This window comes from Triticum aestivum, chromosome 5D (genome assembly GCF_018294505.1).
Source record: "Triticum aestivum cultivar Chinese Spring chromosome 5D, IWGSC CS RefSeq v2.1, whole genome shotgun sequence".
NCBI classification, from domain to species: domain Eukaryota; kingdom Viridiplantae; phylum Streptophyta; class Magnoliopsida; order Poales; family Poaceae; genus Triticum; species Triticum aestivum.
This window is the reverse complement of record NC_057808.1, coordinates 87,512,741-87,525,818: the sequence shown is the minus strand read 5'-3', so window position 1 is coordinate 87,525,818 and position 13,078 is coordinate 87,512,741. Positions and strand designations below refer to the sequence as shown.

At 48.4% G+C, this 13,078-nt stretch overlaps 1 protein-coding gene across 1 annotated transcript; it reads left to right on the top strand.

The window, feature by feature from the left end:
- Positions 1-9,191: 9,191 nt before the first annotated feature.
- On the top strand, positions 9,192-12,710 carry LOC123124412 (amidase 1-like). The gene is made up of 5 exons (XM_044545025.1): positions 9,192-9,622; positions 9,708-10,087; positions 10,199-10,455; positions 10,979-11,150; positions 11,274-12,710. The coding sequence occupies exons 1-4, from the start codon at positions 9,548-9,550 to the stop codon at positions 11,011-11,013; spliced, it is 747 nt and encodes a 248-aa protein (XP_044400960.1). The 5' UTR covers positions 9,192-9,547; the 3' UTR covers positions 11,014-11,150; positions 11,274-12,710.
- The last annotated feature ends 368 nt before the right edge of the window (positions 12,711-13,078 follow it).

Here is a 13,078-nt window from a genome sequence, read left to right as displayed (position 1 = left end):
GGGTGAGGCAGCGAGCAAGACGACGCAGGGGCCTCTCCAGAGGCGCTGATGAGCTCGGCGATGCGGTCGAGCCAATCCTCATAGAGGTCGTCGGCCGGGCGATAGCGCAGAAGCTCGCGCGCCATGAGCAGCGCAGCCTGCGCTTTCGCCGGCCCGCGATGAGCATGAGAAGATGACACAGCGGCTGGGGTGAACGACGGAGTTGCGGTGCGACCATCACGCCGCACAGAAGGTGGCATCGACGAGTCCTGCTGCTCGTGTGCCGCGGGACCGGTGGCAGCATTGGCCGCAGGAGAAGGGGAATGGCGAGGGGCGCCGTTGCCCGCGGGCGTCGTCTGAGCGACGCGAGCGGCGAGAGCTGCCCGGCGCTTGGCACGAACACGACGAGCATCGGCCATCGGAACGACGGACCGGGAGCGGAGCGGATGGTGGAGAAGAGGCTTCGACACGCCCCTACCTGACGCACCAAATGTCGATTCAGGGCTCCGCAGACCCAGGAGAGGTTCGAACTCTGGGGCGTGTACGAAGAACTCAACCTCCACAGCCAACTGATTCGTCACCCCCACAGCCTAGCTTGATAAACAAGGAAGAAGATGGACACGACAGTTTACCCAGGTTCGGGCCACCTTGCGGTGTAAAACCCTACTCCTGCTTTGTGGTGGATTAGCCTCACGGAGGGCTGAGGATGAACTAGTACAAGGGAAGAACAACCTCAGAAGGTCTGCTCTAGTGTGGATGTGAGTTGAGGGGGTTCGATTGTTCCGTCCCCTTCCATAGTAGTGGCTAGCCTATATCTAGTTGTGGATTGTATAAATAAATTGTAAGGTATTGCATTTGTGCTCATTAATACAAATTAACATATGCTAATGGAGCAAAGCAGACACGTGAATGCTTGATGTTCTAAGAAGTTCATCCAATGGAGCGCACATGTAGGTTACTTGCATATCCATGTCCCGCCCACAATGCAAAACAAGATTTGAAATGGTCGCCTCCTACATGGCACCGCACAGGCATGGTTCAGGCAATGCGGCATGCACTGACTGTGATGGAGCGTCAGTTTGTTTCTTGTACGATTTGCTCAACAATGCTTGCATGCACATGTGCTACCAACAGTTCAAAAAACTAACTGAAAGGTGCGATGGCCTATCAGGCACCGCAGAGCTTCGCTCAGGTGGTGCACCAGGGTTGCACCCCAACCACTAGTATAATTATGTATGTGGCTGTTTCTACTACTTGGCAAAGGGAGAAATGTATGGGGGGAGTTCATTGAATTCACTCTTGCCATATTTTGACAAGTCATATTGGCAGTCCAAAGAAAAAAAACCTTGGCCATTAGAAGACATGAAAGTTGCTCCGCTCACACACAAAAATATATAATTTAGGTATACAAATGATTAAAAAAAACACCTCGGCAAGACGCGTGGTTGCTTCTAGTTGAGTTTTTTTTTCTTTGAACGGTCTTCTAATTGGGTTGGTACTGTTAGAAATAAGTGAAAAGTATATTTCTCATCTCTCAACTCTTGGCGAAGTCTAGATTTAGCCCTTTAACTTTAAAACTGGACAACTTGCACCCTCAACTCTTGAAACCGAACTAGTTTAGTCCTTTGTGTCGGTTAACCTGGTATCGCTGCTTACGTAGCACGATTTTGACCAGTCTTCATCCATGTGACGGTATTTCTCTCTCCTACCTTTCTTCTTATCACACTGGATTACCGAGACATTTCATCAAACACCTAGCATGCACTGTATGTGTCTATGGCTGGACCGTGGTGGCTGCTCCCGTGGCTTGTGCACATGCAACATGCCACGGACGGCTGCTGGCTGACGCCATGTGCGCTGGCGTGCCGCTTCTCTTACGCCATAAGGAAGCCGCAACTCGAGATAGTGCAAGTCAGCATCAGCAACTCCATCGTGCTCTTCCCCAAGTCGCTCGCAGCTTGCCACGTAGCTCGACGTCATCTCAGCTATTGCGGTCCTCGCCGACCGAGCGCTCGCCACAGCAACCGGACGATATGGCATTTGTTACGTCTTCAATGTATCTATAATTTTTTATTGGTCCATGCTATTATATTATCAACTTTGGATGCTTTATATGCATTATTATACTATTTTATATATTTTTGGGACTAATCTATTAACCTAGTGCTAAGTGCTATTTTTTTCCTTGTTTTCGTCTTTATAGAAAATCAATACCAAACAGAGTCCAAATGAAACAAAAAATTTTGACGATTTTTCTTGGACCACAAGACACCCTGAAAGCTTCGGGAGGAGGCCAGAAGGTCTACGAGGCGGCGACAAGCTAAGGGCACGCACCCTCCAAGCTTGTGCCCCCCTCCCCCCCTCTTCTATCCCTAATTCTCCTTCTATAAATACCCAAATATACCCCATAGACCAAAGGGCACACCAAAAAAAAACTTTTCCGCCACCACAAGTCTCTGGCCTCGCGAGACCCATCTGGGGACCTTTTCTGGTACTCCGCTGGAGGGGGATTCGATCACGGAGGGCTTCTACATCAACCTTGCCGCCCTTCCGATAATGTGTGAGTAGTTTACCACAGACCTACTGTAACGCCCGGATAATTAGGCTACAGTAAAACTCTCCTGATGATGCCATGTCATCTCTGTTACTGTTCCTAATCAAGTGTTAGTTCAAAACATCTCAAATTCAAAAAAATGAATTAGTGACAAACACCCAAAGTTTTCAAAAGTCAAAACAAAAATGTTCGGTGGGTGCCAAATATTGCATAGGTAATTATGGTGAAGTAAATACATTTTTAGAAAATGTCTAAATACTTAAATTGAGTTAAAACAGAAAAGAAAATAAATAAAAGGAAAAAATGAAAATAAAACAAAAGGAAACGAACCCCCCCTCTTGGACCAAACGGCCCAGCTAATAGCCAGCCAGCCGACCGGCCCGCCTCCCCTGCCGCCTCCTTTCCCTGTTCCCCCGACCCGGGTCGGAACAAGGGTGCACTCCCGCCCGACCACCTCGCCGGCGCCGACGCCGGGGAGGATAAGGCCGCCACGCCCCCGCCTCCTCGATCCCGCCTCCCACTCGCCCCCACTCTCGCCTTGGTTCCTGCGCCTCTCCCACTCCCCTCCAGATCCACCTCTGCCGCGCCTCACCGAGCGCCGCCGTCGCCATGGCAGCGCCATAGCCGCGGCCACCGGCCACCCCGCGCCTCGCCAGCACGTCCACGAGACGCGCCGTCGTCCTCTACCTCGTCTACGCCTCGCCATCGAGCTCGAGGAGCACCGCACGGTTGGGATCAAGCTCGTCCCCATCTTCTCTGTTGCCGGTGACCGCCGTCGTCTCCGGCCACCTCTGCGCTCCTAAGCTGTCGCAGGCTTTTCGTAGCCGCTCGGTGAGCTCCACCCTTCCTCTCCCCGTCCTAGCTCCGTTTACGCACCGCAGCAAGCTGTGCGCGACGCGACGCCATTGCCGCACCCGGGCTCCGCTGTCGAGCTCGTAGCCATCACGGTAGGGCTCGTCCCGGTCCGCCGAGCTCACCAACGCGTTCGTGGCTTCGAGTAGTCGCCGTAGGAGTAGCGCGCCGCCCGTTTTGGCCTCCGTTTCATTGCGCGCGAGTTCGCCGTGCTTCGGGTCTCCCCCGTCCCTATCGCCGGCGGCGGCTCCGGCCATCGCAGCTCGCGTGGCCACCCGCGTTGGATGCGGCGTTGCTCACTCGTTCGAACGCGCCAATGCACGGGCCAAATGGCCCCCTGTACGTGGATTCCGGCGAGGTCCCGAGCGCCTCCGCCGTATTTTCGGTCGCCGGTGTTCAGCCGCCGCCCACCACCGACGTGGCACACCTGGGGCCACCCCTGGGTCACTGCCAGCGGGCCCCACGGGCCCCGTTGACTGGGTTGACCCAGTCAATGTGCTGACTGGGCAGCCCAGTGCCACTGACTGGTGGGCCTCGCCCCTAACACTAATTAAATTACTTAATTTAATTAAATTTAAATTGATTACTCACTAACAGTGGGCCCATGTTATCTAATTAGTTAGATTAATTGAAATTAAACTCTGTTAAGGCCACTGTCTATGACAGGTGGGACCCATTGGTCAGTTTGACTAGTCAAACGGGTCAGCTGACTGCTGACGTCATGCTGATGCATTGCTGACGCATTAATAGATTTCTGTTAATAAATATAATTTCAGAAAATGGTTTAATCTTTGAAAATTCATAGAAAATAAACCGTAGCTCGGATGAAAATGTTTTCTATATGAATGTTGCTCAGAAAATCCAACGAATCCGAATACGCGGTCCGTTCATCTGTCACATGCCCTTAGCATGCTGAACATGGAACATTCCCCTTCCGGTCATCTGTCTGACACAGGTCCGGAACCGGGAACACCTTCCCGGTTGATTTCCCCCCCTTCGCCGGTATCACCTAGTACCGCGTTTGGGCACACCTAGCCTCACGCTTTGTCATGTCATGCATCGTTATGCATCTGTTTGCATTGTATTCATTGTTTCTTCCCCCTCTTCTCTCCGGTAGACTACGATACCGACGTCGCTGCTGGTGCCCCGACCGACTACGCTGTTGACGACCCCTCCTTCTTGCCAGAGCAATCAGGCAAGCCCCCCCTTGATCACCAGATATCGCCTATTCTTCTCTATACTGCTTGCATTAGAGTAGTGTAGCATGTTACTGTTTTCCGTTAATCCTATTCTGCTGCATAGCCTGTCTTTGCCACTACTGTTGTTACCTTTACCTGCAATCCTACATGCTTAGTATAGGATGCTAGTTTTCCATCAGTGGCCCTACATTCTTGTCTGTCTGCTGTGCTATACTATCGGGCCGTGATCACTTGGGCGGTGATCACGGGTATATACTTATATACTCTATACATGATACCTGTGGTGACTAAAGTCGGGTCGGCTCGTAGGAGTACCCACGAGTGGATCTTGTGGCGAAGCGACAGGGCAGGTTGAGGCCACCTAGGCGAGAGGTGGGCCTGGCCTTGGACGGCATCCGCGGTTACTTCAAAATAACACGCTTAACGAGTTCTTGGTATTTGATCTGAGTCTGGCCATTTGGTCTATACGCACTAACCAACTACGCGGGAACAGTTATGGGCACTCGACGTCGTGGTATCAGCCGAAGCCTTCGTGACGTCAGCGACTGAGCGGCGCGCGCCGGATTGGACTGGAACGCCTACTAGGCTAGGTCTGCTTTCGGCCGCCCTCGCAACGTGCAGGTGTGCAATGGGCGATGGGCCCAGACCCCTGCGCCATAGGATTTAGACCGGCGTGCTGACCTCTTTGTTGTGCTTAGGTAGGGTTGCGACGTGTTGATCTTCCGAGGCCGGGCATGACCCAGAAAAGTGTGTCCGGCCAAATGGGATCGAGCGTGTTGGGTTATGTGGTGCACCCCTGCAGGGAAGTTTATCTATTCGAATAGCCGTGTCCCTCGGTAAAAGGACGACCCGGAGTTGTACCTTGACCTTATGACAACTAGAACCGGATACTTAATAAAATACACCCTTCCAAGTGCCAGATACAACCCGGTGATCGCTCTCTAACAGGGCGATGAGCAGGGGATCGCCGGGTAGGATTATGCTATACAATGCTACTTGGAGGACTTCAATCTACTCTCTTCTACATGCTGCAAGATGGAGGCTGCCAGAAGCGTAGTCTTCGACAGGACTAGCTATCCCCCCTTATTCTGGCATTCTGCAGTTCAGTCCACCGATATGGCCCTTTACACATATAACCATGCATATGTAGTGTAGCTCCTTGCTTGCGAGTACTTTGGATGAGTACTCACGGTTGCTTTTCTCTCTCTTTTCCCCCTTTTCTCTCTACCTGGTTGTCGCAACCAGATGCTGGAGCCCAGGAGCCAGACGCCACCGTCGACGACGACTCCTACTACACCGGAGGTGCCTACTACTACGTGCAGCCCGCTGACGATGACCAGGAGTAGTTAGGAGGATCGGAGGCAGGAGGCCTGCGCCTCTTTCGATCTGTATCCCCGTTTGTGCTAGCCTTCTTAAGAAAAACTTGTTTAACTTATGTCTGTACTCAGATATTGTTGCTTCCGCTAACTCGTCTATGATCGAGCACTTGTATTCGAGCCCTCGAGGCCCTGGCTTGTATTATGATGCTTGTATGACTTATTTATGTTTTAGAGTTGTGTTGTGATATCTTCCCGTGAGTCCCTGATCTTGATCGTACACGTTTGCGTGCATGATTAGTGTACGATTGAATCGGGGGCGTCACACCTACGGTTCCATAGCTAGTAGCTAGATGACTTCTTCTCTCTCTCTTTGATCTTCATTACAATTTTCTCCTCGATGTTCTTGGAGAGCTATTCAATTTATCTTCTTTTGCGGTGTGTTTATTGAGATCCGATGAATTGTGGGTTTATGATCATATTATCTATGAATATTCTTTGAGTCTTCTCTAAAGTCTTTTATGCATGATTTATAGCTTTGTATTTCTCTCCGATCTATTGATTTGGTTTGGCCAACTAGATTGATTTTTCTTGCAATGGGAGACATGCTTTGTAATGGGTTCAATCTTGCGGTGCTCAATCCCAGTGACAGAAAAGGACATGACACATATTTGTATTGTTGCCATTAAGGATAAAAAGATGGGGTTTATTCATATTGATTGGATCTATCCCTCTACATCATGTCATCTTGTTTAAGGCGTTACTCCGTTCTTGTTAACTTAATACACTAGATGCATGCTGCATAACGGTCGATGTGTGGAGTAATAGTAGTAGATGCAGGCAGGAGTCAGTCTACTTGTCTTGGACGTGATGCCTATATACATGATCGTTGCCTTAGATATCGTCATAACTATGCGCTTTTGTATCCATTGCTCAACATTAATTGGTTTACCCACCATATGCTCTTTCAAGAGAGAAGCCTCTAGTGAAAACTATGCCCCCCGAGTCTATCTTTTATCATATTATTTTCATATCTACAAAATTAAAAACCCCAAAACACCTTGCTGCAACTTATTTACTTTTATCTTATTTTGCACTTTTACTTATCTTTTATATTCACTATCAGACCTCATCCTTGCAAGTAACCATGAAGTGATTGACAACCCCTTTATCATGTTGGGTGAAAGTATTTGTTTGTTTGTGCAGATGCAATTATTGGAGACTTGTGTGTTCCTCCTACTGGATTGATACCTTGGTTCTTAACTGAGAAAAATACTTATTTCTACTTTGCTGCGTCATCCTTTCCTCTTCAAGGGAAAAACCAACACAAGCTCAAGAAGTAGCAGGAAGAATTTCTGGCGCCGTTGTCGGGGAGGATCTACATCAAGCCTACCAAGTACCTATCACAAACTCTCATCTCTTGCATTTACATTATTTTCCATTTGCCTCTCGTTTTCCTCTCCCCCACTTCTAAAACATTTTCAAAGAAATACAAAAATATTAGCCTTTTATTTGCCTTTTACGTGTTTTCTTGTTTGCTTGTTTTTCAAACTGTCAACATGAGTGACTTTGGTATGGCAGAAACGGATGATGGTAGAACTCCTAAAAGTGGAAGTTCCACTAAACTTGATGCTAAAACTTTTGTGTTGGGACAAGGGAATGTTATAGGGAAGAGTGTCATCCAAGAATTCTTTAGCTGCATTGGGACTTTGGCTTTTGATGATGTTCCTATACTTAAAAGAACCAAAACTTATGACGATGCTATTTCCGCACTTGTTCTTAAACTTGAGAGAAGATTTATCAGCACTCATCCTACTTTACAAAGATTATGTTATGAGTTGCCAGTTATAAAAAATCCTAGGGCTAAAAATATAGCTACCATTGTCCTCATGAATGAATTTGATCACATAGTGCGAGAAGCTAGAGAGATCTTTGATTTTTATGGTATGAACCGTGCAAAACCGGTAATAGATGAGATCTTTTATAATAGTGATTATTTAATAAGACATTTGCTTCGCAATTGTCGCATTTGATGAGAATATTAAAAAGGAAGTCCCTCCTTTGAGTATGATTCAACAAGTTTTCAATAATGTTAACCAACAATACTCATGGATTGTAGCTGGTAATCAAGGTGGATTTTCATATGGGAAACTTGTTAATGCTAAAATCTCCATGTATGATGTGTTTTATGTTATCTTTGAAAATCCTACTGATGAAAACACATATTTGAAAAAGAAGAAAGATGATAAAACCTAGATATATGCAATATGCCTAGCTAGGGGCGTAAAACGGTAGCGCGTGTTGGGAGGCAACCTAATGTCTTTTTTGTTTTTCTTGTTTTCTTATGTTTTGCAATAAATTTACCATTATACTTCTGTTATGATGGTGTTCTTGTGTTTTAATTAGTGTTTGTGCCAAGTAAGACCTTTGGGATGATTTGGAAGATAGTTGATTTGATTCTGTTAAAAAACAAAAACTTTTGCGCCTAGTTCTAGAATTTTGTAAATTCACAGAAACGAGCTTCGCTCTATATTTTCTACAAAAGATTGATATACAAATTGCTCACGTTGTCCTAAATTTTTAGAAGTTTTAGAGTTACAGAAGTATGGTCATTGTTCAGATTACTACAGAATGTTCTGTTTTTGACAGATTTTGTTTCATTGTGTTGTTTGCTTATTTTGATGAATCTATGGGTAGTATCGGGGGTATGAGCCATGGTGAAGTTAAAATACAGTAGATATAATCTCTACTTTTAATGGAGCAGTTGGTAGCCTGGTACAGTTTATTTTTGTCCGGTTTTTATTCGTACCACCTCCACCACCCCCTCACCCCTCCACGCTGGTTTTCTTGTTCATCGCTTTATTTCCTCTCCACTCTTTCCTTGCAAACCAGTACTTTCCTAACATATACAAGATCACAAATCTAATTTTCCTAAATTACGCAAACCAACCGATCCATCCATCGGTGCAATTTCTTTATCACTAGGAAACAAAAAACAGATGTTAAGAAAACTGACACGTAAATCTTAACGCATTGTGAACAAATCCCTCTATGGACCTTATTAATTTGTTACGGAATCTGTACTTGGTCGCATCTTTCCCCTCGCGAAAAAATCGCATCCACCGAACGATGGATCTCAATCAATAGTTCCCAAAGATAGCCCACCTCTTTCCTACGATTTTCCGCCAAAACAAACTCCCGAAAAATCAGCCCACCCCACCCGTTCCTCCCTCCTTTGGTACGGAGAAAAAGAGAGCACACGTGATCGATTCCACTGCTGCCCTAGTCTGACTCTCCCTCCCCTCCTCGTGATAGCAGTAGCGGGGGAGAGCCACGCAAAGCAGCAATGGGATGACAATGGCGGCAAGCAGCAGGTGGCCGGATGACTCTATCCCATGGGATCGTTCATCTCTCCCCCTTTTTCTTTCTCCATATCGAAATCGAGATATAGCGCGGCTGACCGGGGGTGACGCCGATGGGTCGACGGATGTGTGTGGCGGCATAGTTGGAGGGCGAGAGGGGCGCCGACACAGTGATGGTGGAGGCTGACCGCATCGTGAGTTGTGACCAAGAGCTGGGGAGGCTGGTGGTGTCGTTGGGAATGCGGTCGGCGGCCTCCTCTAGTAGAGTCAGGTGATGGTTCGGTCATGGCTTCCGCCTCCTTCCTCCGACCACCAGCAGCAGCTCCCCCTGCACACCCTCACCTTCGCCATCAAGGAGATGTACTGCGACCCCGCTCGCTCCCTCCCTCCCTCGATCACAATGATATTCAGCAATCTCACTGACTGACTGACTGGTCGATTGCAGCTTCGACGTCGTCATCCGCGTCACTGGGTTCGGCACCCCGGACTGGGCCCGGACGCACGCACCAGGTGCCGCCATGACTCCCGCCGTGCTGGCCGCGCTCGCCGCCGGTGCACGGGCGTGGGCAAGACCATGATGGACGAGATGGCCTACAGCATCAACGGCGAGAATGCGCACTACGGCACTCCCTCCAACCCCTGCGCTCCCGCCGCATCCCCAGCGGCTCCTCCAGTGGCTCGGCCGCCGCCGTCGCTGCCAGTCTCACCGACTTCGCCCCGGTACCGACAGCTGCGGCAGCGTCAGGGTGCCCGCCGCCTACTGCGGCATCTTCGGCCTCTACCCTTCACATGGACTGGTCTCCACGCAGATGTTCAAAACCGTCGGTAATTTCAGTCTAGCCATGCTACTGTCAGTATTCAGCAGACAAAGTTATTCACCTGTTCAAGTGTTCATTCAGTTGTATGAGAGCGTCTGATGGTGTTTTTTCTTACAAGGTGGTTTGCCAGAGATCTAGCTACACTGTCCTGTGTCACCGACGTGCTGATGCCGCCTGTGCGTGCCGACGCCTCTGATGCCGAGCTGCGACGACCGAGCCATGGAAGACCGCACCTACGAAGACCGCACCTACGAAGACCGCACCTACGACGACCGAGCCATGTCATCATTCCTGCAGACTATTTAAAAATCTTGGGCTCCATGGAAGACCGCACCTACGAAATCCTCAACGCTTCAGCGGCCAAGGTATTCGGAAGTAAGTATCTACCATGAACTCGAACTCATCCATCCTTGGTATCCCTTGATGCAGAGTAGAGCAGAGCAGGGCTGGGCTGGGCAGCTTGCATATATGAGTCTCTGAACAATGTGAGGTGTGTTTGCTGACTGACTGGCAGATGATACAGTGGTGAACAATGGCAACATTGGTGATTTCGTCTCTAGCAACGTTCCGAGCATCGGCAAGTTCATGACCGACTTGTCTGCGGTCGAAGCATCATCATCTTGTGTGCCCTCTCTGTCTGCCATCTCACGTGTCATGCGTGTCCTTCAATGGCATGTTGCTTTTTTGTCAGTTGTTTACATACCTACTTACTCACACTAAGCGCAACCACAAATATCATAAAATTGTGTGCCCCTTAAATGAAGCCATGCCGTCTTCATAATTGCACAGTCAGATGAACTCGGTCGTGTTTGTAATGGAAATGCCAGCAGATTACTCAAAATTGTATGTATGCACATGGATGAGTTAAATTTGTGAAGATGTACCACATGTTTTTTAGGTCTGAATTCAAAACAAACCACGCGGAGTGGGTGAACATAGTCAAGCCCAACCTCGGCCCTGGCATCCGAGAACGAGTGTAGGAGGCCATTGTGTCAGAGGATGAATCTGATATGGATGATCTTCACGCCGTCAGGACTGAATTCAAGTCTGCACTTGCCACTCTCCTCAAGGTAAATTCAACAATCAACAGTCCAGAAAATCTAAATCCCATTGCAGCATGCATTTTCTGAACGGCATGCAACAGGTAGGAGTTGATCATTGCTAATTTCTCCTAAATGAATCTGTGCCTATAGAAGGATGGTATCCTGGCAATCCCTACGGTCCATGGTGCAACACCGAAGCTGGGCATGGATGCGGCGCTGCTGGAGGACTTTCGGGCCAGGGCCTTCTCCCTGCTGTCCATCGCTGGCATGCCGGGGTTCTGCCAGGCCAGCATCCCGCTGGGCACCTGTTGCGGTATCCCAGTGTAAGTGTCGCTGCTCGCCTGGCGCAATGCAGACCCTTCCTCGTCGCCATTGCTCAGGAGCTCCAGGAGGCGTTCCAAGATGAGGCCGCCACAGCCTGGAGCTCGTCAGGTTAGCCTAATTCGATCATATCTTGCTGGATGCTCTAGTAGAGGAGGTTGAATGATTTTGCTTGAACATATGCAATATATACCATGAAGAGCAGAGCTGACGGAGTGCGTATAGTAAGTAGATTTTGACCATTATGCAAACAAATTTAGACTATTGATTAATACTCCCTCCATCCCACAATGTAAGCCAGGTCTTACATTGTGGGATGGAGGGAGTACAAAGCAAAATACTTCACACAATACAACAACACACACTATGCACTTCAGAGGCGAGAAGTGATCGACCTTTTTATTAGTTCAGACTTCAGAGTAAACCTGATCGTGGATAGCCCGGCTAGAAAAATCTGGACTGGCCATATTTACCTTTTGAACCGGGAACTCGATCGACTGGTTCTTCTCGGGACGGGATGTGGCGTTGGTGACGGGTAATGCAGTGCGGCGGCGGTCCGGAGTTAGCCGCCGACGATGTCATGGTGGCGGTGCGACGGGTGGCATGGAGTTGGTGCGGTCTTGAGGCTGGTGACAGCAGCGGCTACATCACGATGGCGCGTCCAAATCCACCTCTGGCGTCGTGGGAGGCCTCCCTTGTCGTGGCTTGCTGGTGGGGGTTGGCAGATGTGTGCTCCCTCTGTCAAATAGAGTTGATGTACCCACTTTCAACATTTCATTTTCTTGATATAGAGAACAGAGGTGAAGCTCAGGAGGTGACGAGATCCAGTGCTTAATGTGGAAATAGTGCTATTCAATCTAACATGGAAAAGAAAGTGTTGCATAGGTACCTCGCCTAAAAAGAGGGTGGCATTTACAAATGCGGAGGAGACATGATGACTGCCACGAAGAAAAGTGAATTCGCATTTGTAAATGCCACCCGCTATATAAATGGGAGGCACACACATGCTCGACTGTGATTTTCGAATTAGAACAATTTTCACATGTATGAATATTTTTTGTTATTCCATGGCAAAACACGGGCATATTTGTCACCATATTATATATTTCCCTTCGTAAAAAGTTCTTACATGTTTCTCTTTGATAAAGTTCTACAGGAAGCAAGCATCTATAGAATTGATGAAGATCATTGACATTTTGTCACATTGCTTAGAAGAATGATCTTCTGATAAATATATTTTTGTATCTTCTGGGTGTCTCTATTATTAAATCTATATTATCCCTACTATTCCCTACTGCTAAAGGGAAGTCTATACGTCGTGTTCATATTGCTTCGCTTTGTAACACCAATGATCGATCAAAGAAAAAAATCATCCTCTCACTCGAACCCACCCGTGTGCAAAAAGAACGAGTTAGAAAAATCAACGGTGGAAACACACGCATGCATGCTGACTCCACCCTCGATTCCTCGAGCAACCTCTCTCCAATCAACACCTTCCAATCTTCCATCCCACACCGCCGCCCCACTCACGCCGCTGCCCCATATGAGTCTCCTCCTCACACGCACACCGCCACCAGCCATGCCCCGGGAGCCATTAACCCTTCCCCATTCCGCTTCTGTGTCTAGCTCCGCCC

Bases quoted from the DNA above. Each gene is read 5' to 3' on its own strand.
- LOC123124412 (XM_044545025.1), top strand. From the start codon at position 9,548: ATGGCTTCCGCCTCCTTCCTCCGACCACCAGCAGCAGCTCCCCCTGCA. The intron at 9,623-9,707 runs GTACTGCGACCC...GGTCGATTGCAG, and splicing joins ACCTTCGCCATCAAGGAGAT to CTTCGACGTCGTCATCCGCG. The intron at 10,456-10,978 runs GTAAGTATCTAC...CATGTTTTTTAG, and splicing joins AGCGGCCAAGGTATTCGGAA to GTCTGAATTCAAAACAAACC.